Source organism: Psammomys obesus, unplaced genomic scaffold (genome assembly GCF_907164565.1).
Source record: "Psammomys obesus unplaced genomic scaffold, mPsaObe1.curated_primary_1811, whole genome shotgun sequence".
NCBI classification, from domain to species: domain Eukaryota; kingdom Metazoa; phylum Chordata; class Mammalia; order Rodentia; family Muridae; genus Psammomys; species Psammomys obesus.
Genome location: NW_026596091.1, coordinates 17,445,082 through 17,472,237, shown reverse-complemented (window position 1 = coordinate 17,472,237; position 27,156 = coordinate 17,445,082). Strand labels below are relative to the sequence as shown.

Here is a 27,156-nt window from a genome sequence, read left to right as displayed (position 1 = left end):
ATTACTCCACAAATGTTATGTAAAATGTTGTCATGTAAAATATTGTTTTAAGTAAAATACTTTGAGAAATGATGCTTTCACCTATACATATTAAAAGGCAACTCATAACTAGAAGAGTGTGAAAATCTAAGATTATCCTAGTAAAAAAATGTAAATGCCAGATTGCTTCATTAAAAATAAGCCTTACATTGATTTTATACTTGTTCTTTAAGATTGAAAACTAAGCATTCAAGTACTTGTTTTGGTCACACTGAAAATGAATACTTTTGAGTAAAATTTGAAAAATTAAAAAATTTATTACTCAAAATCCATGATTCTAAAATGAAAATAGATTAATAATAATAATAATAAAGCTTACAGGTGAGGCTTCACTTTGTTGTTTTGAGTTTTGAGATTGGGTCTCAGTGTGTGGCCCTGTCTAATGTGGAACACATTCTGTAGACTAGGCTGACCTTCAACTCAGACACCTGCCTACCTCTGTCTCCCAAGTATGAGATTAAAGGTCTGCACCACAACTTGCCTGACCCCTCACTTGTGTCTGTACTTCCGGAATTACCGAGGCCCTCGGACTATATCAATTTACTACTTTTAAAAAGAACTTCCTTTACTCCTTTATGACAATTTAAACTCTTTTGTTTTTGTTTTTGTGACAGGAAAATGTTTACTTTTCAGTTTTGAATGTAGCCCATCTCAGCAGACGGATTTTGTAGTTGCCAATTAAAAGGTACTGTTCAGCAACTTCCCTGCATGATAAACCAACTTTGTCTCTGTCTCCAGTGCGTCAAAGCAAGCATATTTACATTAAAATTCCTCCACAGTACTCATCTCCAACTGCAACCCTGTGACTTTGCTGAATTTGTGTATGTTTTATGACTTATTGCTGAGAAGCCTACCTGTATCTAGGAAAAGAAAGAAAAATGGAAATTGTTTTCTGTAAAGACTATCACAAAGAGGAGAAATGAAAACACAGTTTCATTCCTCAGTCTGTACAATCTAACTTGCTCACTATTAAAGGATGATTTTAATCGTCAAACTTTGAAATTTTATTAAATGTTTGTGGTAATGTATTGACTGAATCTCAGACATACATAAGTAAACAGGCAGCTGTTTGCAATTTGCATTTTATCGGTTTTGAAAGAGCACAATGTTCTTCCTTCGTCTTATTTTCAGAATTTGCATTTTATCGCCGTTGGCTACCCACTATATACTATGGAGTACTTGAGTATCGCATTCTTGGAATTTTCATTTTTGATTGTAAATCAGATGATTGCTGGCGCTTTTCTCTTTTCTCATTTTTCTCTTCTCTCAACCTCCGAGTTTACTTACTCCCATTTCTTCTTGGCTCTAATAATAAAATACACAAGACATTTAATTTTCTTTACATTTTGTCTGGGACATCGTTAATTCATACATATTTTTTTTAACTACCATGAAATCTAAAGGCAAAAAATAAAAATGAAACCAGGGTTAGTACTTTATTCTGTAAATTTTCAAAATGCCTTTCAAGCTTTCTAGATTTCTTTTTCATGTTTTTTGACCATTGCATTTTTAGATGGATGGTTGGAGAAAGACTGAACTAATATTGCATTTAGAGGACACCCGGAAAGAATGGAATGAATATCCCGTAATATGAAGATAGGCACCCCCATATTCACTCTCGTATATCCTTATCAGGAACACATGGGGCCACAAGGGAAGACTGACAAATGAGAATCTCTCCACCACCTTTTGCTTGTGCCCCTGAAGAAAGGCAACCCTTTCTTCCTCTTTCCATGTACACCCATAGCATCCTGCAATCTTCCCAAAAGAATCCTCTGGCCTGTTTACACTTCTGTGATCTTGGCTGTGAGAGCCCCACAGAAACAGGCAAGCAGCAGCTTGTGCTTTCTCTCCTTTCTCTAGCAATCCATCTGTCCACTGGGAAATGTCACAATAGCTGTTTTGAGCCCTAACAAAGATATGTGTGGGAAAACCACAAGCACATCTTTCTCTCTTCATTCTGAAGATTACAACAAAACTAGAAAGGATGAATTTGGAAGCTACCAGTTTCCCAAAAGTATATAAGAAAACAAACTTCAGCTTCATAAAACACTTTAGATTCTCATTTTAGAAAGTATTGTGTAATATGTGTATCTTAAATCTAAGTCCTCATTCTTCCTGAAGTAATAGATCTTTGTACACAAATTCACTTGGATTCAGTAATTTCTTAGTCATTCAGTCATATTGAAATATTTTTTGTTTTTCCTCCCCAAGACTCTGTGCCGCTCTTACTAATTCCTGGGATGGGTCAAGGAAAACGGTAGGTGCTATGTGGCAGCCAAAGAGAGAATACATAATTTTGACAAACCTGATGCAGCTGAGTCTTGAGCCAGGTAACCTGCCTAGAATTTCAAAGCATTAACATGCACCCTAAACCCCTGGTCACATTGTTAGGATGAGATTCTGCCACAGCAGATATGTCGAGATTCCACATTTCTAATGAACTCCCAGGGGATGACATGGCAGCTGATCTTCAGATTATACTTTTGTGAACAAGTATTTGCTCCCTTGGGTGCTGGACTAGTTTTTACTTATATTTCTGTCAGGGGCCATCTTTTTTGAGATTAAAGCTAAACCACCCTCATCCCAGAAGAGCACAACAATAAATGCATCTTTCTGAAGTTCACCCTGTCAACTGTTCCCAGGCTATGTTGGGAATTCACTCTCTGGTCTCTCTTTCTCAAGACTGTTCTGTCAACTCCCACAGGACTGAGTGGCCCACCTATATCCCCCAAGGAAATGGAAGTAATCATCAACAGTCTCCCTTCAAAAAAAAGCCCTGGGCCAGATGGATTCAGTGCAGAATTCTACCAGACCTTCAAAGAAGTGCTAACTCCAATTCTCTCCAAACTATTCCACAAAATAGAAACAGAAGGAACATTACCAAACTCATTCAATGAAGTGACAGTCACCTTGATACCTAAACCACACAAAGACCCAACAAAAACAAGAGAACTTCAGACCTATCTCTCTTATGATCATTGATACAAAAATACTCAATAATATACTTGCAAACCGAATCCAAGAACACATCAAAGATATCAACAATCATGACCAAGTAGACTTCATCCCAGGCATGCAAGAGTGGTTCAACATACAGAAATCCATCAATGTAATCCACCACATAAACAAACTGAAGGAGAAAAACCACATGATCATCTCCTTAGATGCCGAAAAAGCATTTGACAAAGTTCAACACCCATTCATGTTTAAAGTCTTGGAGAGATCAGGGATACAAGGCACATACCTAAACATAGTAAAGGCAATATTCAGCAAGCCTATAGCCAACATCAAACTCAATGGAGAGAAACTTAAATCAATCCCACTGAAATCAGGGACAAGACAAGGCTGCCCACTCTCTCCATATCTCTTCAACATAGTATTTGAAGTCCTAGCTAAAGCAATAAAACAACTAAAAGAGTACAAAGGGATACAAATCAGAAAGGAAGAGGTCAAAGTGTCACTATTTGCAGATTATATGATAGTATACATGAGAGACCCCCCAAAATTCAACCAGAGAACTCCTTAAGCTGATAAATACCTAAAGCAACATGGCAGGATACAAAAATCAACTCAAAAAAATCAGAAGCCCTCCTGTATAAAAAAGACAAAAGGGCCGAAAAAGAAATCAAGGAAACAATACCCTTCACAGTAGCCACTAATAACATAAAGTACCTTGGGGTGACTCTAACCAAGCAAGTGAAAGACCTGTTTAAAAAAAAAAATTAAGTGTCTGAATAAAGAAATTGAAGAAGATATCAGAAGATGGAAAGATCTTCCGTGCTCATGCATTGGTAGGATTAACAATTGTGAAAATGGCCAGCTTACCAAAAGCAATCTACAGATTCAATGCAATTCCCATCAAAATACCAACTCAGTTATTTACAGACCTTGAAAGAAAGATTTTCAGCTTTATATGGAGAAACATAAAACCCAGAATATCCAAAACGATCCTGTACAACAACAGATAACCAGGAGGTATCTCCATCTCCGATCTCAAGCTGTACTACAGAGCAATAGTAATAAAATCTGCATGGTATTGGCATAGAAACAGAAAGGAGGATCAACGGAACCAAATAGAAGATCCAGAAATAAACCCACACACCTATGAATACTTGATTTTCAGCAAAGAAGCCAAAACCATTCAATGGAAAAAAGACAACACCTTCAACAAATGGTGCTGGTCCAATTGGATGTCTACATGCAGAAAAATGAAAATAGATCTATATTTATCACCCTGCACAAAACTAAAGTCCAAGTGGATCAAAGACCTCAACATAAAACCAGCTACTCTAAATCAGTTAGAAGAAAAAGTGGGGAAGAGCCTAGAACTCATTGACACAGGCGACAACTTCCTGAACAGAACACCAACAGCACAGGCTCTAAGAGCAACAATCAATAAATGGGACCTCATGAAACTGAAAAGCTTCTGTAAATCAAAAGACACTGTCGTCAAAACAAAACAACAGCGTATAGACCCTATATCTGACAGAGGGTTGATATCCAGAATATATAAAGAACTAAAGAAGTTAAAAGGCAATAAATCAAGTAATCCAATTTAAAAAATGGGGAACAGAGCTAAACAGAGAATTCTCTGTAGAGGAATATTGAATGGCAGAGAAACACTTAAAGAGATGTTCAACATCCTTAGACATCAGGGAGATGCAAATCAAAATGACCCTGAGCTTTCACCTTACACCCATCAAAATGGCTAAAATAAAAAATTCAAATGACAACACATGCTGGAGAGGTTGTGGAGAAAAAGGAAAACTTCTCCACTGATGGTGTGAATGTAAACTTGTACAACCACTTTGGAAATCAATCTGGTGCTTTCTCTGACAATTAGGAATAGTCCTTCCTCAAGACCCAGCTATACCACTCCTAGACATATACCCAAAATTTGCAGAAGTACACAACAAGGACATTTACTCAACCATGTTTGTAGCAGCTTTATTTGTAGTAGTTAGACCCTGGAAACAACCCAGATGTCCATCAGTGGAGGAATGGATACAGAAATTGTGGTGTTTTTACACAATGGAATATTACTCAGCAATCAAAAATGAGGAAATCATGAAATTTGCAGGCAAATGGTGGGATCTAGGAAAGATCATTCTGAGTGAGGTACCCCAGAAGGAGAAAGACACACATGGTATATACTCACTTATTCAGAACTATAAGATATGATAAGCATAATGAAATCTATACACCTAAAGAAGATAAAGAAGAAAGAGGACCCAGGGTAAGATGATCAATCCTTACTAGAAAGACAAATGGGATGTGCATTGGATGTAGGAGAAAACAAGTAACAGGAAAGGAGCCTACCGCAGAGGGCTTCTGAAAGACTCTACCTAGCAGTGTATCAAAGCAGATACTAAGACTCATAACCAAACCTTCGGCAGGCAATCATGAAAGAAGGTGGAGTTAGTATGACATGGAGAGGATAGTAGCTCCACAAGAACTAAATATATCTGGGCACAGGAGTCTTTTCTGAGACTGATACTCCACAAAGGACCATGTATGGATATAACCTAGAACCTCTGCTCTGATGAAGCTCGTAGTAGCTCAGTAACCAATTGGTTTTTCCCTAGTAAGGGGAACAGGGTCTATTTCTGACAGGAACTCAATGGCAGGCTCTTTGACCTCCCCAACCCCCAAGGGAGGACTAGGCCACAGAGGAGGACTTTGGGGCCAGTCCTGAAGATACCTGATAAAACAGGGTCAGATGAAAGGGGAGGAGGTCCTCCCCAATCAGTGGACTTGGAATGGGGCAGGGAGGAGATGAGGGAGGAAGGATAGGATTGGGAGGGAAAGAGGGAGTGGGATATAGCTGGGATGCTGGGATACAGAGTTAATAAAATGTAACTAATAATAAAAATTAAAAAATAAATAAAAAAAAGAAACTTCAAGAATTTGTCTTCAACCTTTTATGTGATGCAAAACCTGCCTTTTCCCTGGCCACATGGCACTGACACATTCTCTCTAAAGCTTTTCTCCCTGCTCTGAACCTAACAAGTTCAACATACCCCTGCCTGGATGCATAGACTGTGTGCTACATAGAGGGTACATACTCACGTGCTGAAGTACCTTTCCTTCCCCCAGGTACTCCTACAGCGGTTGTTTAACTGCTTGTTTTGGGGAAGAGGAAAGGAGCTACTGGCGTCCAAAAGTAGCCACTCTGACAATAGCAAGCAAAGAGCACATCCTTGACATTCCAAATGCAACCCTCTCAGATGGAACCATAACAAGGGTTGTAATTTAGAAATGCCTAGTTCCTTCAAGATTTTCATCTTATCTTCAGTTTTCCCTGTTTCCTTTCTCTCTTCCCTTTCAAATTAATATCACAATCCAGCCAAAGTTAAGAGAAAATGTGGTCAGTTAAATAATGCTGTATGAATATTCTCTTACAGTGTAATTTGGTTTGTAAGATTAGGGAAAATATGGAGCTGTCTCTACTACATAAATGTATACAGATTTTGGGTACTAACTCACGGCTCAATTCAAACGAGGTTTTAAAAAGTGTCACATAAGCTGTTTACTTGAGAAAAAGCAAAATATCTAGTGTTCATGTGAACCTTCTCAGGTCTCTGGTATAAGACCTTATAGATTTAGAATACTTTAAATTTTCTAGGATATTTATTTAGATACAAGTTCTCTATCTGAATTATTAGTAGTCTGAAGAGTAATTTGCATTGATTGAAACTATTTTCTGAGCAAACTAAGACATCAACCTGTTTAGCAAAAGACCCACCTATGGTCAGGACCCCTAAAAATATCTAACCTGAGATTTCCAGTGTTTCTGTTTGATGTTCAGTGAGCACAGTGTATAACAAGGGGAAGATATAATCACTTGATACCTCCTTAGAGATTGATTTCATGCACTGCTAATTCTTACTAGCCTATATCTGTCTATGATAAATACAGCAAGCATTAAGACATAGAAATCTTACCGCATCAATAGGTAAAGCTGAACACCAGGAAACAAAGGAACATTAACTTCCCACTAGGGAACGACTAACTCCCTAGCCTCATAAGTTCTTAAGTGATCTTGAAATTTTGTATTAATTTTAAATGTTTTAAAATCTGTTTCTTTGGGAGGGGCTACAGCTAGGGTACAAAGTAAATAAACTGTAATTAATATAAAAAATAAAAATAAAAAAAATGTTTCTTTTTAAAGATTTTTTTTTAATTATTTACTTTATATCCTCATCGCAGTCCCTTCTCCTCCCGGTCCCACCCTCCCTTCCTCTACCTTCTACCCTCTTCCCCTAGTCCTCAGAAAGGAGCAGCCTCCTTCCTTATCAACTGACCACAGACCATCAAGTCTCACCAGGACTGCTTGCATCCTCTATCTCTGTGACCTGGCAATGCCACCTATCCATAGGGAAGTGATCAAAGAGCAGACAACAAAGTCCATGTCAGAGACATCACCAGTTCCCCTTACTAGGAGACCTACATGGAGACCGAGCTGCCTATGGGCTACATCTCAGCAGGGGTCTAAGTCATCTCCATGTATAGTCCTTGGTTGGTGCATGAGTTTCTGTACTCCCCATTTCCTCCCCGACTCTGGGCCCAATAAAATCTGTTCTTGACAGAAGAACTTGTTAATTTTCAGGACTACATGGCACATTAAAGTTACCAGTGAATATTTACCTGGATATATCTTTTCAGTTTTTGAATAAGTTTTTGAAAAAGGAATTCTTCTTCTCCAGGCTGAACCATTATATGATGTTGACATATGTTTATCTGAGAAAATAAATAAGGAGACTGCTGCAAATATTGCTAAATTGAACAAGTATAGTCCAAAGACGTTTCAAAGCTATAAACACCTCAGCAGTAAAAACTACACGTGTTTCTTCTACCATTTGATAAGTGGGACAACCATAATACAAGCCCAGTTAAGTGATCAGTAAGCGTGGTTACAAATCTCTTAAAATACTGTTCATTTTCTCAAATAAGTTTCTATTCCATGAGGCTAATCTAGAAGACAGAACAGTATATGGATACAGTATTCTACTACCTTTCTTCTGTGACTTAAGATAATCTTTTACTAATGTTTGGAGAGACTATGAAGTTGAAGGAGAGCACAGAGGGGCTTTGTGGGAAGACTTGGAGGGAGAAAGTGAAGGGAGAAATGATACAATTATATTATATTATCTCAAAAAATAAAAATTAGCATTTCAGACAAGAAATAAACTACTTTGTAAGTATTTTTAATTTTATTTTAAAAACAATAAAAAGTGACATTTTCTTTTATAAATTATGCCTTCTGAAAACAATGAAATAGTGGGCTTGATGCCCCAACAACCAGAGCAGGTACTCACACACACACACACACACACAGAGAGAGAGAGAGAGAGAGAAGTACATACACACATAAACCCACATTTATAGACCAAGTCATCTATAAAGACATGCTTTTCCTGACTCACTAACATTGTTATATTGTTCTCGGGTTATTACGACTCATCTATAGTTCTCCGAAGGTAGCATAATAATACGAGGAATTTTCTTTTTGTGTTATTTTTGTGCATTGATACTTGCATGAATGAGGCACAGCAGTATCCAGTATAGTTGCTGGCTCATTCAGTTCACACATATCTAGACACTGACAGCACACTGTGCTAGCTAGCATTGTAGTTTTCATAACCATCACAGTGGCACAGCTAAAATAATACATATAATAGCACAGTAATAAAATTAGAACAGTTTCTTCTTACTGCATACTGGTTTGCTTACATATGCCCGTATGCCATTGTATCCTAAAGCAAATAAATAAAATTAAATAAGTATGTAAGTTGTCAAAGACAGACATAGAACCTTTACCTATGTTTCCAAAAGTTCCTGACAATTGGAACTCATAAAACATTGTGAATACAAAGCTACAACGTGAATTATGGAGAACTGAATGGCATTTTGTTAAGTTGAGAGAACTGAAACCCAACTTCAAAAGCACAAATTCATCTAAAGCAGGAAGAAAAAAAGACTCTCCCCTGTGGCCTTGTACTTCCTGACATACGCCAAGCCTTTGCCTATTATATGATGAAATGATTTAGAAGGGCATGGTGGGAGAGATGAGAGGTTGTCAGAAATATTGCAGTTAACCCTCACACTAACCCTTTCAGAAAGTAATCATGATGTCCTCAAGAAAAGCCTGGGTGGTGGTCTGACAGTAATAATTGAACAGTGCACTTAGTGGAACAAGAAAATGTCAGCCACGTAAAAATAATCCTCCCTAGTGAAATAAAACTACACAGGGTGAACAAAGCGCAGGGCATGGAGGCAAAGCTCCAGGGAGGCGTGCTGTCAACGCATCAGCACCCAGCATGTCCTTCAAATCATGTGCACGACTGCTCACGGATGCAATCCTCCGGCTAGCACTGAAGAAGCTTCAATGATGGTAGTCCAGGAAGAGCAGTCAGAGGGAGGAAGTGAAGACCGGCTTTCCATTGTGGAAATCCTACTACACTAAAACAAAGTGCAGTCTTTATTGAGCTACGTCAATAAAGAGCCTCACCTGGACAGAGGTTGAGTTTGGGTTCCTTGTTGACATCAGCTTTGTTGTAGGACCCACCACTCGTGGGCCTGCTTCGGGGAGGGGCATTCAGTGTGACAGTTCTTACTGCGTCTCTTTGAACATGCACGTAGGAGGTGTTCTCAGCATTTCGGTTTTTATTGTGATGATGGTAACTCATCTTATGTTTGGAATTTGGGGTGTGTACTGCTGTAAAACAAAGGAGTAGAGATGGGGGATAAAACAAGCTGGATTCACATTCATAAAAATAGGCTGCACAAAAGCATGCAAGAAAAAAAATAGAAGACAATCCTAACTAAAACATGACTCAATCCAGGAGAATTGGGTAACCTTTAAAGTAGACTTGAAGTTGTATGACAATGAGTTGCTCTGTAGAGTGGTAACTATTTGATATTTAGTTCTGTGAAAAATTATAATTAGAAATACCAAACACTTGGATACTCTACCTCTCCGCATTCCAGAGCCAGGAAAGTTCTTTGGTTCATCATAAATCCATTTTCTTTTCTTCACACCTTTAAAATGAGGCTTCCTCACTGGCTGGACATCATTCACTTGGAGAAGATAAAAATTTGTAGTTTTTAAGAGATACTTTAATCTGAAAATTACTGAGGTGATAATTACATATCTGTGCATTCTCACATCAAGCAAAACCATGCCACTCTAAAACTAGTTTTTAGAACAAAGAGAGAGTGGTTTTTAAGTGTCAAAAAATCCCCCTTGGAAATACAATAATGATAAAAAAAAAAAAAAAAGCCTTTGGTAAGTTACTTTCCTTTTAAAAAAAAAAATCTTATTGTTCTCTCAAAGGAATGTGTGAACTCTTTAAAAGAACAGAAAAGTGCACTCCAATCATAATTACAAATTGCAGCATAATGCTATTTTAAGGTTGTAATTGTTATCCTCAAAATAAATCTTTTTGTACATTTTAAGCTCAAACTACTATTTCTTAATGCTTAGATTAATACATAAAGCACTTTTATTGAATTTCACTTTATCCCTCTTTACAGTGTTACGGGGTTAGGTGTACAGATAGTTTGGTTGAGTGAGACTGAATATTAGAAACTGTTAAGTTTCCAGTCATATTCATCTCGCATTTTACATGCATATATTCATGTCACCATTTCTACATGCATTTATGGTTTTTCAAAACTTTCTAAGAAATATCTTTTAGAGATTTTACACCAATTTCATTCTGTTATCTATAAATGACCTCAAGGAAAATGACTGTCAGGGTACAAATTACAGTAGCCCTCAATTAGTAAGCTGATGCATTTATCTTTGCCTTAGCTTTCAACCTTAGCTTAAGCTTTAAGCCCTCAGAATCTTTGCCTGCTCTCCACACATTGTGTCCCATCTCCATCCCAAACTCCCATAAGAAAGATGTGAACATCTAAAGTTTTAACAAGTACCATTAACACTAGTTTCCTGGGGCAGTTTATTGTGGATCTCCTTCAGGGCCTGAGAACCAAGAACATTACAGGAGTTCAGCAAATGAAACAAGTAAGAGGTGGAATGTGTTGGTTTGAATAGGAATGGACCCCACTGACTCCTGTGTTTGAATGCTTGGCCCATGGGGAGTGCCCTTATTAGGAGGTGTGGCCTTGTGATAGTAGGTGTAGCCTTTTTGGAGGAAGTGTATCTCAGTTGGGGAGGGCGTTGAGGTCTCCTATGTTCAAGCCCCATCCAGTGTGGAATCCATTCGTCTTCTGCTGCCTGCCAATCAAGATTTAGAGCTCTGGGCTCCATCTCCAGTACCATGTCTGCCTGCCCAATGCCATGCTTCTCTTCGTGATCATAATGGACTAAAGCTCTGAAACTGTAAACCAGCCCCAATTAATTATTTTTCTTTGTAAGAATTGCCGTAGTCATGGTGTCTCTTCACACCAATGGAAATATTGGTGTAGAAACCCTAACTATGACAGGGAAGGAGAGAAAGAACCAAGCAGAAACCATCAAAGAAGTACCTGAAAGCACCATTGCCAAGAAGAAGCCAAATGGAGAAAAATGGCCCCCAACACTCACAAAGCTGCCAATATGTTCCATAACGGGCAAAATCCAACGTGCTGTGCTAGCAACTTCCTGCAGGGGCAGTTTACTATGACATTAATGCGCACCTTAAATGAGTGGATTCCTATGACCTGTACTACAGTCTGTCCTCTGGACTTAACAATTTTATTCATTTGCGCCTTAAAACTGCAGACTTTTCAAACCGGACTTTCTTCTTTCTCTTTCCTTTTCAAACTCTATTCCAAATAAGAAAAGCACACCCGTAAAAAGACAAACAAATGCAAGTGATAGTACTACTGTCTTACTTGAAGAGGGGTTCTCTCTGCAATTCATGCTGATATTCTCAGTAGCATTTAGTACATGTGTTGTAGGAACTAGGCGAGAAGTTAGGGGGTGCTTTGGATGAAGACTGTTTTTGCTTTCTTCTAAGGCAAATTGAAAGAATAAAATGTCAATATTAGTAAAAGAAACACTTCAAATAGGTTCACATTCTGTGTGTGTGTGTGTGTGTGTGTGTGTGTGTGTGTGTGTGTGTGTGGCATTTTCTAGAAGGCAAATTTTCTAATTGCCACACTATCTCTCAAGTACCAATGAAACAAACAAAAACTAAACTATAGCTATCATTTTAATGCAAAATGGAGTAGTAATGTGCCAAATTTGTTAACATCTCTTAGAAAACCTTAAATAAATTACATGCCTTGCAATATCAAGACACTCATTTGCTCTGTGCTTGGCAGAAGGACTATGCAATAAATTTTCCACAATCATGAGGATGTTCTAAATCTATGTTCTTTCGCACAGTAGCCAGTAGCCACCTTAATTAACTGACTGTTTGGTGTGGGGGCTGATGCAGTTGAAAAGCTGAATTTACAGCTTTATTAATTGCAGTTAAATGCAGACATCATGCATAGCCAGCCACTGGCCCTCAAAATAACTTAGCTGGGTTTTTTGTTTGTGTCTTTGTTTGTTTGTTTGTTTGTTTGTGTCCATGAATTTCATTGATGAAATAGGGGTAAAAAATTAATTCCAAGTAGGAGACAGATTTACATATGAATTTCCATTCAATAACTTGACACAAATGTCTTTTCTACACTTCTACCAGAACACTCCAGATGCAGACTGTTACGGTAGCACGAAGCTCTAGAGCAGATGATTTAGCTCTAGAGCACTGATTCTCAACCTGAGGTTCAAGACCCCTTCAGGGGATGGAATGACCCTTTCACAGGGGTTGCATAACTGATGTTTACATTATGATTCATAACAGTAAGATTACAGCTATGAAGTAGGAATGAAAGCAATTTATGGCTGGGGGTCACCATGACAGGAGCTGCATTAAAGGGTCGCAGCCTTTGGAAGTTTGAGAACCAGCAATCTGGAGTTTTCAGAGGTTGTTAGCAATTATTGTATAATGGGTATACCCTCACAAGAATGAATCTCTCCACAGTGTTCATGAAGTGTTTCTAAGGAAATTCAGTCATTCTGTTTTAAGTAGCAAAAAGGAAACTTGAAAGGTCTTGGTATTGCATTTAAGAAGGACAATAACTTTAGAGCTGGAAGACTCCTCCTTGGAATGTCATCTTGCAACAGACAGACTGTTCAGACTAGAACACAAGCTATCAAAGTTAAAACAATTAAGCACACAAGCAGTCCAGAGCCTTAGGGCTCTGGAGTCCTGTTCAGTGCTTTTTGATATATTACCTTTTCGGTTACATTTGGTTTTCATAACAGCTAAGACATATGCTTGACTTACCTACCCAAAATACAAATGGGTCAATTTTATAACAAGATTCAATTACCTTTGGCATTTGAACATTTTGAGGTAGTTTCTTTCTCTTCAGCTAATGCTTCACTTTCATCCACTCCAAGAAATATGATCCTCTGTGGAGCATAGCAGTCACCTCCTAGAATAAAATTTTACAGTCAAAGGCAGCAATAGCAAAAAAAGGCATATGGTTGCCTTTCAATACAGGAATGATCTTTTTACAATATCTCTCATGTCTACATTTGCTTAAACATGTCTCAGATTGTGCTATCCCTATACCATTACATATTCTACCAGAGATGCTCATGTTAATGCATGTGTATTAAAGTGTGTGTGTCTGGATATGCCCGTGCTACACTTCACATGTAAAGATCAACATGTAAAAGGACAACATCAACTCTTGGGTTTTGCCTTACATCATGATTTCTTGCTTGCTGCTATATTTGTCTCCAGCTCCCATCTTGCTTTAGAGACACTGAGATCACGGACATGTGATATTGTTTATGAAGGTCCTGTGGATGCTCATTCTTACCTGCCAAACAATTTACCTACTGAGCCATCTCTTGAGCCCCTAGGTAAACACTTTTGGAAAATATTCAGTTGAGGATGTAGCTCAGAGGAGGAGGCCTTGCCTAGCATGCACAAGGCTCTAGATCAATCTCCATCCTCACTGTGACAAAAGTAAGCCTTAAAAACATAGTTATGGAATAGCCTGTGGGAAAATCACACAAGATGTCTTCAGGGGTACAATAGTGGCATTTATATCTTGGGGATGATGAATCATCTAATTGATCTTAAGGCATGTTCATAGAAGGGTATTCACTCCTGGTCCTGAAAACCTAGCCAAGTACCTGTGACTGGTGAAGCCATGGAACCAACTCCTTCTGCTTTTCTAAACTAGTATAGTTCCTAGCTGCATTCTAAAGACATATAATTATATTCAAATTAGTATGGCTCTCATCCTCATCAAAGAAGCATCTCTTTACAGCAAACAGTGACCATTACGGAAGGCTGCACCGGTCAGAATGCTCTGAGAACAACTGATGGTTGATGCCCAGCCCTGGATACATCTCAAGCATAACCCCTACACCTAAGGCTCAAGGAACATCATGGGAAAGGGATGTAAACAATCAGAGGATGAACACATTTGCTGGCAGTATTTTCTATGTAGGGCAATGAAAGTGCGCGCAGGAAACATCAACAGCATGGTTGCCTAAATAAGACCTGCACAATTGCTCCATCAATACAGATGGCGGAAACCTCACACAGCTCCACCCCTCAAGGAAGTGCCATAGGTGGTTAATGGCTGCTGAGAGAGAGAGGGAGTCAGTATTCTCTAGAGATAAGACAATGATAGGTTATCTAACCACAAGAGGTCAGCCCTACACAGGTATACATATGAACAACAGGACGTGAACTCTGCAGGTTGTATTTATACATACATTCACGGATGCATACACGAAACATACATACAGCATACATACATACATGCATGCATGCATACATACAAGCACGGTGTGTGTGTATAAACAATAATAATAAAAAATGAGTCATGAATTTGAATGGTAAGGGGATACAGTTGGATGGAGAGTGGGAGAATGGAAAATACAGTACTCACATAAAATTTTCTTGTGTACAATAGTACACAATAGTACTGTTGGAGACTCGTCTGATGTAATTACTGGCCCTCTGTATATACCTGCCTAAGTCATTATACCTGATTGGTTAACTAAACAGTCTAAACCTGGGCAGAGCGGAATGGGATAGGCATTGCTAAGGTTCCTGGGCTTTGGAGAATCCCATGGGGAATCACAGGAAGGACAGATGGACAGGAAGAGAAGAAGAAGGAGGATATCAAGATGGGTTAGCCTGGAGAAAACAGCACGTGAGCCAATGAAAGACTTCAATAATGGCATGACGAGATCTACATGAAGTATATAAGCAAGTACCATGGGATTATTCATGAAAAGTAATCCAGTTGAGGAGGATTAAGGTGGATGGCATTGGATGGGGACATGGAGATGGATGGTGAGGGTATTGAGTAATTGTAAGTGAAATATCTGCAGGCCCAAAGTAAATAAGGCAATTATAAATCTAAAAAAAAAATTTCAAAAACGTCTAAATAAAAATCACTAGTGGAATAAAAATTTAAGTAATAGTGATATAGTAATAGCTGACACTTATAAAGCAGTTTTCTATGGGTCAGAACCTCTTTTGAGTATTTTAAATGACTTATCAAATTTTAGTATCTCCGTATAGTCATCCTCCTACTACAACTCTGACTACTATAATAAACACACTTTTACTATACTTTGCCATTAAAAACACATTACTGAATAATTTTGAAACATAATAAGAAAAATTTCAGCTCTCACTAATTATTTTACATAAAGTTTTTGTCCACCTGAAGAAAAATAAATCCTACAAATCATTTGTGTTTTGAATCTAAATGTAAAGCGAAAAATAACTTTGTCTCTGTTTGCTATCTACTTAGAGTTGGGTCCTGTTGCCAACACACTGACTTTCAGACTCAGGAAATTTAGTAATCATGCCTCTATTCACCTGGTCATTACATGACTGTAAGTATGCAATCACATATTCTTCAGGTGTTTGTTGCTGAACATTTACCAGTCATTCTGTTGTTCATTTATGTACAGTAATTACTCCCTCTTCTGGCCTCATGAATTACGTAAAACAAATATTAAACATTGTAAAAGGAATTCTAATTTCTGCTTCATGAGCCATTCATTCATTGTGTTGAGATTTGGGCTGGCCTCATCTGTGCATGTCTTGTGCATGCAGTTTCTCTCTCTCTCTCTCTCTCTCTCTCTCTCTCTCTCTCTCTCTGTGTGTGTGTGTGTGTGTGTGTGTTTTGTGTGTGTTCACACACGCACAATGGTGCTGTCACGTCAGGCAAATACTGTTTTGCTCCAGATATCCACTACTTCTGCCTTCTCAATCTTTCTGCCTGATTTTACATGATGGTCACTGAGCCTTGGGTTGAGGGCAAGTGACACAGATGGCACATTCAGAGCTGAGCACGATACCATTTCTTATTTTTGTCCATGTCAACCATGTTTGAGTCTCTTATTAATGTCCACCTACACACACACACACACACACACACACACACACACATCTCCATCTACTGAAACACACACACACCAAAATAGCTGAGGAACTATTAGAAAGTGTTAGTTGCTGAGGAAGAGGGAGTCAGTTTTCTTCAGAAAGACTACCTATGCTCCAAAAGATAGACCTACAGCTGTGCACATACAAGGAGACTAAGTGAATTCAGTGCAGTTTTAGAAAGGGCACATGAAGCCAAAGGGGGAACAAGTAGTGCAGGCAAATGGAAAGGAACTGGAAATGAGCAAATGAGTTATCTTTGATCAAGATATTTATATGCATGAGTGGGATCCTCAAACAATAAAAAGTATCATCCAAAAAAAAAAAATGGCCTCGAGAGTCTTGAGCTAGTACTAGTCAGAGATCTCAGCAGCTGCATGCTGCTTAGGAGGAAAAATCTGGAGTGTAAGAGATCTTAATGACTAGCCCAAATAAACTGAGTTGAGGTTTTACAAGCTATCCAGGAGAAGAGCTGAATTTAAGAGAGATGAATATACTGTATAAAGAATAAGAAAGCCAAGCTGCAGAAAAAGCATACAATGCAGTAGAGCTGGCCCTGGTAGCATGGGTACTGGAGAGCTGACCCCACGGCATAGCCACAGGGAGCGCTGGCCCCTCCCCTGCCATGGGCAAAATGGAAGAGCTGGTCCTGGTAGGGTAGGCACAGGAGAGCTAGTGAACCAACTCAGGCCCAGATCCAGGGCTTTGAAGGGGCCCACTTCAACATCTACGCCATCTATGAACTACTGGAGCAAGTAAAGGGTGTGGTCCTTCAGGACCAAAGCTGTAGGATCTTCATGACACAGGGCAACAACAGGGTATCTGAGAGGAGTCCCAGTGAGGAGCCAGTATTGATAGTGTAGCAGAAACCAGAGGCCTGGAGCCAGACCAATGACTCCCTGCAATGAACATTTGCAAGTAAAGCTGTTTGGACAAGGGGGTTTATACTGTGGGACACACTGTGACATACTGCAGCTTCCCTGGCGAGATGTTTATACATAACTGTTTTGTTTGGGGGAGGGGATTCAAGGGAGAAGAGTGTATAGGTAGGGAAGGGGTACATGAATGAGATTGGGGTACATGATGTGAAAATCACAAAGAATCAACAAAAAGTTAAGGAAAGAAAAGAGCACAAGGGAGTTGAGGACACCCACAAGCTGGAAATGATGCTCATTGTCTCCAGCACTTTTCACAAACACCATACAGAGCGGTAGGAATTTGAATTCTCAGCTTCATACGTTACTCACTGAGGCCTGACAAGGTTATAGGCTCAGCAGTCACATTTGCATGCTCGTTCAGAGATGAGCACAGGATGGGACTTCCAGGAGGACAACACAGCATCGTGCCGTCACTTTAATGCAAGGGAAGCTGCAAGGGATCTGAATCCTCATAGTGGTGCCTTTCTAGTGGCACAGTCTCAGCAGAGACAATGCCCCGAACGGTTTCCTCTCTAAAAATATAAGCAGTTTAATATATGCTCATTCAGAGTTCATGCCATATTTACAGTTGTTGGAATCCTTTATCTTTCTCTCTTCTCCCTTCCACCCCTTTTCTCTGTGTTCAGAAAGAAATGCATGCATATAGAGAAAATTGCTTTAAATAGGTACATGCAAAGGCATTTGTACTATCTTCATATACATATTGATGTACACATTTGAAAATTACACAGCTAGTGCAACTTTCAACAACGCGACTATGTCTCATATAGCTCATCTTAAATACTAAAATAAAATACTCAAACTAAAGGTGTCCAAAATGTATGTTTCCACTCAAATAACATTTAAAAATGCAAAACTAAACTGGTGGAAGATATCAGAGTGTTGATTATCAATGAGAGGGCACTTTTGCCTTAGCTAGGAAGAACCCTCTCTTAGTGAGTGATGCTAAAAGGATAATTTTAATAGTTTGAGATATAACAGAACTGCTTGAAAAAAAAAGACATCAAGTTATCCAATAAGTTCATGAAAATACGGATACATAGAGAGGTATACATGTGGAATTTTCCCAAGCTATATACCTCAGAGTATCATGATTCATTAAATTCAAAGCTTAAGAACACATTAAAAACAATAAAACTAAAACAATGATTTACATGTTTAAATTGAATATGGACCTACTTGCTATAATTATAAAATTCACCATTTTCCTCTAAGATATTCTATCAACTCTTACAAAATTAAATTATCAACTTAATATGTGCTGCTCTCTCATATGCAGGCACCCTGGCTTCTAATTGAACAAAGACCAACACGCACACATTCCTCCTCTCAGTCTTTTCCTTTCCATCTCAGGAAAAGGTGTCCACATCTCCAGAGCTGAGCATTTCTATCAGAGGATAGACTTTTTTCCATAGGCTAATGGGCAATAGACTTAAAATATTTAAGCTGTGATAAACAACAAGAATGTATGTCTTGGAGTAAATGATACATACACGCCAATATTACTGCCTCAGCTCTGTCCAAGTGTGTATTAACCACCTCTTTTGTACTTGCTCCTGTGTTAGTACATTATTTTATGTGCTTAATATCCGAATTAGTTATAGCCTGGAGCCGAGCATGCACACTTCCAGACCAGCTCTCTCATAACAGTATAGAAGCTAGAATGCTCCATCTTGCACATGGAGTGTAAATTTTCTTAAGGCATTGGGTAGAGATACCAGTCTTTCATGACATCTTACTTTTTGTTGTGTCTCCAAACCTTGCATCAAATGGGAAATAGAAAAAAATAAGGATAAAACGTTAGAGCTGGAAATAATATATTTGGAATCATCTAGCTCACCTCCATTTTCAAAAGCAGCAATGTCAGTCCTTGGTTTCCTATCCAATGATGTTTTTGCCTCTCCCGTCCTCTCATATAGGCTAAACTTTGTTGGAACTGTAAGACCATCCCCTAGAAATGGAAAGAAGTAAAAGGTCACTCCAGCAACCATTATACTATGAATAAGATTGTGATAGAATTCACGGTTGACAGGTAAGTAACTGAAACACTGATACATTCACTCTTTGCATAATGATTTGATGAGGAATATATAAGCATATTGATTTCAAACTAATTTTGTAATTGACAAAAAAGTATTTTCTCCCATTTGGATTGTTAACTAATCGGCAATTTGAGTTTTAAACAATCTTACACTACTGTGTGGGTCTAATAGGTTCAGTTCATTTGGTATTGTGTTGTAAAGAATTTGCAATATTTATTTTGTTTCTATCTCTTCATGATTAATTTTTCAAACAATATTGTAATCATTATTGTGCACAAAATTCTACTGATACTTAATAATTAAATTTTTTTATTTGAATCCAGATAAATCTACTTTGAAAATAAACTATTGACTTTAGGATGAAAAGAGACATGGCAGCCTACAGCAGTGTGAGCTTCTGAATAGAATAATTTACCAAGAGAGGATAAATTCACTTTGTGACCATCAGTAGCACAGTTGGTGAAATTTGTGGAGAGGACCCATAAACAGTATACGTAACAATATATCATAGGAAATTTCCTGACTTTGATACTTTTGCTACAGTTTTATAAGAACAAAGAGTATGTGTTGGTTCGAAAACAGTAATTACTCTAATGGTAAGTAAAAACCCAGATGTAGCAAAATATTAACAGTTGCTGTTGGTACACATCAGGGAATCTCAACCCCGTAGGTTGCGACTCCTCTGGGATTCAATGTCCCTTTCACGGAGCTTGCCTAAGACCACGAGAAAACATAGATATTTACATTACAATTCATAACTGCAGCAAAATTACAGTTAGGAAGTCTCGACAAAATAATTCTATGGTTGGAGGTCACCACAATGTGTGGAACTATACTAAAGGATCACAGCATTAAGAAGGTTGAGAACTGGGAGTACAAGAATTATCTTTTTGAAAGCAATACAAGGCAATTTTTACATGTACACAGATGTATGCATTATTTGCTTGATAATCTTACATTTTAAATTCTGATTGGTAACTTTGTTTTTTGTTTTCATTTGCTTGCTTTAAGGTTTCTCCAGTGTGCTTCACCTTCCCATGGTCTATTGCTGCCACCTTCTGCCAGCCATTTGAAACAGCCTGCCACACACAGAGGCAGGAAGGTACAGATGCCCTGTTCTGTATCTTTCCGGTCATCCCCAGCTTTTCTCATCTCTTCGCTCTGTTCTCTCTGCTAGCCCCTCTTTCTTTCCTGTCTTCCAGAGGTGCAGGGAGCAATTAAATTCACTTCTCCTGCTATAGTATGTACACATAAGCTCACTCTAAAGATGGGAAACCTAAATAAACCTATAGAACCCATGGACCCTTCTTCAAGTGCCTGCTTCTCTATACACAATACAGAGGCTCTTTCTCTTGCATGTAAGGACAAGATGCTGATCAGAAGCACTAAGACCCACTTAAAGAAAATGCACCATGAAGGACAGAGCCTGGGACTTGTCCATCAAAGTGGCCTTAAAATTGTCTGATACACAAAAGGCATTCATTTAAACAGACAGACTGGTATTCTGGCATTGACATCATTTGGCCACCTCACTTTTGTCTACCCTGATATGGGTTACCCTTTCCATTCAACATAAAACATCGAGTTCTATTTTACAGAAAGATTTACCGCTGAGACAGAAAGACAAATTATTTACAGATTTCCTGTGTGGTGTGTGAGAGTTACCGATCTGCGAAGCCTGTGCACTTGGTAGCTCCTCTGGAGAAAGATCATTACACTAATAGCAACCTTTCAGAGGAAATTTGGGTCATCCAGTAAAAAGCTTTTTCTCACTCTCAAACTAGATGTATTATTTAGCATTTAGTCCTGCTCTAGGATACACTGCCCTGAATAATTCAGATTGTACTCACTAAGCATCTCCTACAGGTCACTGTGAACATTGCCATCTCGTTTCTTACCTTCTTGTAAATCACTGCCATTTTCCAAAGGCTTTTCTAACTCCTTTTCCACTGTAGGAACTAGGCTTTTTGATGAGATGTCTGGTGGTGCATGGAATCTATAGTATTCACCTAAACTCCCGAGAGAAAAGAATGGTTAGCGTGTGGATCATATCAACCACTGGAGATTCCACAAATGTTTTCTTTCTTACCAGATTTATAACACATCTCCTTTATTGCTCTTTTCTCTTCAATTTCTTCAGGGGTCTTTGTCCATAAGCTAGAAGCATCTATAGGATATATTTTTTTAAAAATTAAATTGTCCCAAATTCAAATAATCTGAAAATTTATAAATCAGAAAGAAAAATCCCAAATATTGTTTTCATGGATAGATTGTTCTTCATCTAATGTTTCAAGTTTTTTTTTAAGTACACTTAACAAGCTATGGGCAGATGGCAATGGACTCTGGGGTGGAGGACTTCCCCCTTTCAGTGGACTAGGGGAAGGGGATGGGGAAAGAAGGAGGGAGGGAGTTGAAGAGGGGGTTTCAATCAGGACACATAATGAATAAATTGTGAAGAAAAAAATAATTTGGAGAAAAAAATTACAAACTTTTATTTCAAAATGTTTCCATATTTAGTATTTGAAAGAGTCATTGAAGAGAAATTATATATTTTATGCTCTGTGTCCCAAAATGAGAAGCTGAAAGCACAGACTCCCTAAGATGGTGTGTGGTAGAGCATGTGGGCATGAGGTAGAAAATATACCTGGCAAAAAAAAAAGAGTGAAGAGTTCTGTGCATTCCTAAGTACAGAAGTTATGGCAGTTGGTACCCACAAAAGATGCATTCCAGGGCAGGGAAAAAGCAAATTTGTTTTTCGAGGTGTTTATATGGAGTTTATCTGACTGGCTCTGCTCTGTGTGGTGATATGGGAAGCAACAGAAAGACCATGATGCACACGGATCTTAATCCTGTGCCTACTTCTCCAAGGAATATTGGAGATGGTGCAGATGAAAATAATTCATAAATTAGCAGCTACTCTCTGCATCATTAAAACTTGAGGAAGTAAATGTTACAAGAAATAGATGTGTGTACATCAGTACAGCACACAAGAGACAAAAGTACACAGCAGTTATCTCTTGGAGGCTATCTGTAACCTCTGTAAGTACATGTACATTTTTAAACATAAGACATGTCTCCCAGCCACCACACCACAGAACCTTCCAGTCCAATATACAGACCTCTCAGCAAAACCTGGTCTATGTACTGCATCCTAAGCCTCTAGTAGTTGAGGAATACGTGGAAAATACTGTGGGTTTTTACATGTGAACTGCAATCCATGAAAAGATGTACTAACCATTTTGTTCCTCTTCTTCCTCTTCCTCTTCTTCAAAGTTAGTTTTTAAAACTAATGGATGATGAATGGGTCGTGATACATTCTCCATGGGTTTCAGAGGCTCCTGACTCTGGGTTGGGGGTGGGTTTCCTTCCTGACTTTCTTTCTGTAAGGTGGTGTCTACAGAGAGAACACAAAGCTTTAGTCTATTCAACCATTATTATTACAAATTCATTCTGTGACCACCCATTCTTTTTGTTGATATTTTCTTATCTTTCTTGGTTTAAAAAAGTAGAAATGATCTCATGTCTTCTGGAGGTGATAGAACTGCTGTGCTCATGAACTGACAGTAGCTATGGTTTCCTAAATAAGATGTGTTCAAAATCAAGCCAGTCACCATTTTATTATGGGTCAGAGTTCACAAGGCCACTTCCCTAATTGCGAGGCTATTGACAATTAATAGTTTTTGGAGGAGGAAAAATTACTGATTTACTTTTATGAGTGTGGGTCTCGGCAGATTGATCACCTTCTACAGTGAATGGCCACATACCCATGAGTATATGGACAATAGAAATTGGTCTTGATAGGTTATTTAAAAAACAAACAGTGAGTAGAAAGGTGAGGAGTGGCTCTGAGAGGACTTAGGAATATTGGGTGATAAATATGATCAAGATGCATTTTATGAACGTCTTGCAGAGTTAAAAATATATTTAAAAGAAAACAAAATATTGCAAACAACACAAAACAAAAGAAAGGGCTGGAGATTGCTCAGTGGTTACCAGCACTTGACTGCTCTTGCAGAGGACCTGGCTTCTCCCAGTACCCACATAGCCATATGTCATTTACATGTTATCATGCAACTGGGCCCTGATTTGGGATGATCAGATTTACAGTAGTGTGAAGAGACGATCATCGAGCAGAAACTGTACTTCAAGCTCTGGATTTCAATGATTTCTCAAGATGATAATATCCTTTAGATAATGAATACGATGCTGAGCAGTGGCTGTGAGCACAGATATGAATCAGCAATGTAATAAAGAAGTAAAGGTCTCTATATACTGTATTGCTAAATCAGAGAGCTCTGATAGGTCGGGTGTATTAAATGCATTTTTCAGCTTATGATAGGTTGACTGGGATGTAACCCCAGGGTAACTCAAGAAGTAGTAAGTGCAAATTGATGACAAGTATTGCTCTTAATTACAAAGTAGATCTGTGAGACGACAGTGACTTTAATATCATGTGGTTTTGTGTTGAGACATACATCCCCAATTATATGTTTCAAGCTCACTACACACTAAGGTTGACCTTGAACTTCTCATCTGCCTTCCACCTCCTCCCAAATGATAGGATTATAGGTATATGAAAGGAGATGAGATTAGCAAGCATTCTACCAACTGAGATACATCCCAAACCTAATACATTTTAACAATTACAAAAAAATAACACTACAAGGCAGTGCTTACAATGGGATAGTAGATATGTCCAAAAGAACAAACGACCTGGTTCCTACAGGCTGGAGATGGAATTGAGTTTGCTAATCAGCTAACTTTAAAATTGGCAGAGTCCATGCTAGAATAAACTGAAATTAAATGCATGAGAGAGTGTGGTGGAAATTAACACTAATTGTGAACATGATTGCTTCTTCCATTTCTGAACTTCCGTCAAACAATAAATGACTTGATCACAAAAAAAATCTCTAGAGCACACTTCTGTAATTTTGCAAGTCTGAAAACTTTGCAAAGATTCTGATTTTTTTGTTTTAAATTCCATTTTAAATTGATTCTCTTGTCACATTTTTACAATAAACAGCCAAGAATAACCGTAATGTAACTTGAGCACTTTGCTTAGTGGTTTCTCCTCCTATTTACCACCTGAAGTTCAACCTTCCACGGTCTTAATGAGGTCTTTGTAATGTTTCTTATTTGTGTCTCAGACCACACCAGATTGTCCTTAACCACATGCTTCTTTCACACAAGTGACCCTGGCCAGTTATGTGGTTTCTAAAATTGCCTCCTATAGTTCTTCATTCCTTCTGAGCCTCCCCTAGAAGTACCTTTACTATTTTATGCAAAAAAAAAAAAAAAAAAAGCTTTTTCTCAAATTTACTTTCAACAGTCTTTCCCCCTTCCACAGCTTATCTTAACTTATCCTGGCTAATTTACAATGGTAATGATAATGGTGGTGATATTGAGCAATCGGTGTGAAGCTGATACATTTTGGAAACAACCCCACAGCATAAACACCGTTGCTGTATCATACAGATGAAGTTACTGTGCCCTAGAGAGTTGCCCAAGGTTACTTAGCAAGTGTGTGTGGCAGGCTGAGATTTTAACCCAGTTTAAGCTGTAGCCAGTGATCCTTATCTTTGCTAATTCTACTTCCAATGTCTAAGTCTTCTTCTGGAGCAACAGTAGCATATGGAAAGACAGTTCTGAGCCAAAAGCTGGTGAAGGAAAACCTGTGTCTGAGATCAGCTCTGCCCTTGATCTCTTCCGTTACATAAGCCCCAAATTTCCAGGTTTTTTTTTTTTTCTTTCTTAAATCAAATCAAATAGGTTTCTTTTCTAAAATCCAGTTGTGGGCTGTAGTTGGCTCAGACCAGCATTTGAGGACTAAATGTTCAATTTTGAGGACTATGGATATGTATTACTATGCCCAGGTTAACTGGCACACCCCTGTAAAAAGAACCACACGTGACTCATAAATCCACTTAGAGCATAGGCATGATATACAATGGCGTATCAGCTAATTGGAAATTGTACCTCATCCTGAAAAAGTACAGCGGGTGATTTAGATAACCTTCTGTGGTTCTATCTCACCTCCTTTACATGTGCTATCTGGTAGGTCTCCATTCAGCAAGTGAACTCCCCTCCCCCAATTTCGCTTGTTGCCTTTTTAAAGATCTAAGTTTTATCTTATCATGGCCCGAGAGACATCATTGCATACAGATTACATATTGCTTTGCATTAACTAATATTTTCTTAGCTGTGTCATAACATTTGCACCTTGAATTTATAAGTAGTTATATGTACTTAATGACAAACAGAAAGGTAGACTTTTTCATAAATGTACTACATGATACTAAGGTAAAAAGATTTAAGATTGTAGTTTTGATTGACATAGCATTTGGTAGACAGATGTTGCTAGAAATATTGTATGATTTATAAAGTCTATCAGGGATCAATTTATACCTTTTATTGTGTTCATTTCTTTCCAAAATGAATAGGTCATATGGTAGTTCAATACATATGTTTTTAAAAGCCTTTGATAGTATGTTTGGGACACAAAAGCTAATATGCTGAAATCTTTGACTTCAGTGTGGTGGCATGATATAGTGGAACTCTTCAGATTTGAGGCCAATAACAGGCAATAAGGTCACGAGGTTGCTACTGTCATGAATGGATTAATGTTCTCTCAGGTCTTCTGCGATTCACTGAGTTCTCATGAGTGGATTGTTTTAACAAGAGGCTGGCATCTCCCCATGTGCCATTTCCTTCTACTTCTCTGCTACATTGTGTTGTAGCTTGGAGACCTTCACAGGATGTCAGTACTGTGTTGTTTAGATCGTCTATCCACTAGAATCACATGCCAGAATATCACACACTCACACATATATATTTTAGCATAGTATGGAGCCTCTGATACTTTGTAAACACCAAAACAACAGTCTGGGACAACAGATTATCTAGTACTTAGAAGTTGCATCCTCTTTCTAGAGTATAGAACTGTCTGAGTAGAGGAAAACTTAACATTTTCAGCATTTTCAGCTTAAAATGAATAACTCATACCCAAGATTGTCTAGGGTATAATTCTTAAATGGTAACACTACCTGCCATTATTAAATGTGTAGCGTTGGTAAGTGAACAAACTAAAGTTCTTGGTCTCATGGAGTTTTTGTTCTACAAGGAAGCATTAGACAATGAACAATGTGCATAACAAACAAGTTACACTGCAACAGAGAAAGTGATGGGGTGTAGCAAACCAGAAACAGAGGAGGGCAAGGCAGACTAGAAGTGTATATAAAGGCGGTGGGACAGCAGCCTACATTTCAATTATGGTGCTAGCATAGACCTCATTAAAGGCAACATTGGAGCAAAGCTTTGAAGAAATAAAGCAGTTTGTCATAAAGATACTGAGAGATAGGCACTTTGTGCAAAGCTACTAAAACGCTCTGTGAAAGGCAGGTAGGGAAACAGATGGTTGGGGCACAATGAGAAGTGCCTGAGTGTGGGTCGCTAACAGAGTACATGATCAAATAACTTCCTGAATCTGAGCTCTTGTTAGGGCTCTGACCTCTCTGAGTAAGATGAAAGGACACTGGAGGATTCTGAGTAGAGAAGTAAAACCTGATTGATCATAAGACTGTAGGCGCTGTGCTTTGAGTAGATATGAACAGATAAAGCAGTGAAATCGGAAGCTGCTGTAACAATACAGTTATAAGGCAATAATGGTGGCTTGATCCATGTAGAGATCCATGCACAGGTGATGAGGAT

General features: G+C 38.4%; 1 protein-coding gene across 2 annotated transcripts in view; it reads right to left on the bottom strand.

The window, feature by feature from the left end:
• Nucleotides 1-1,318: 1,318 nt before the first annotated feature.
• Nucleotides 1,319-27,156, bottom strand: part of CUNH12orf50 (chromosome unknown C12orf50 homolog) — a 30,061-nt gene continuing 4,223 nt past the window's right edge. Inside the window, exons 3-12 of one of the 2 annotated variants that reach the window (XM_055627995.1) lie at nucleotides 22,685-22,843; nucleotides 21,539-21,616; nucleotides 21,348-21,458; nucleotides 19,248-19,358; nucleotides 13,375-13,479; nucleotides 11,884-12,000; nucleotides 10,018-10,122; nucleotides 9,554-9,760; nucleotides 7,690-7,782; nucleotides 1,319-1,344 (exon numbers count right to left, since the gene is read on the bottom strand). In XM_055627995.1, the coding sequence (XP_055483970.1) occupies nucleotides 1,319-1,344; nucleotides 7,690-7,782; nucleotides 9,554-9,760; nucleotides 10,018-10,122; nucleotides 11,884-12,000; nucleotides 13,375-13,479; nucleotides 19,248-19,358; nucleotides 21,348-21,458; nucleotides 21,539-21,616; nucleotides 22,685-22,843 (1,112 nt within the window). The remainder of the gene's footprint in view (nucleotides 1,345-7,689; nucleotides 7,783-9,553; nucleotides 9,761-10,017; nucleotides 10,123-11,883; nucleotides 12,001-13,374; nucleotides 13,480-19,247; nucleotides 19,359-21,347; nucleotides 21,459-21,538; nucleotides 21,617-22,684; nucleotides 22,844-27,156) is intronic. The other variant, XM_055627996.1, reaches the window with a different exon arrangement.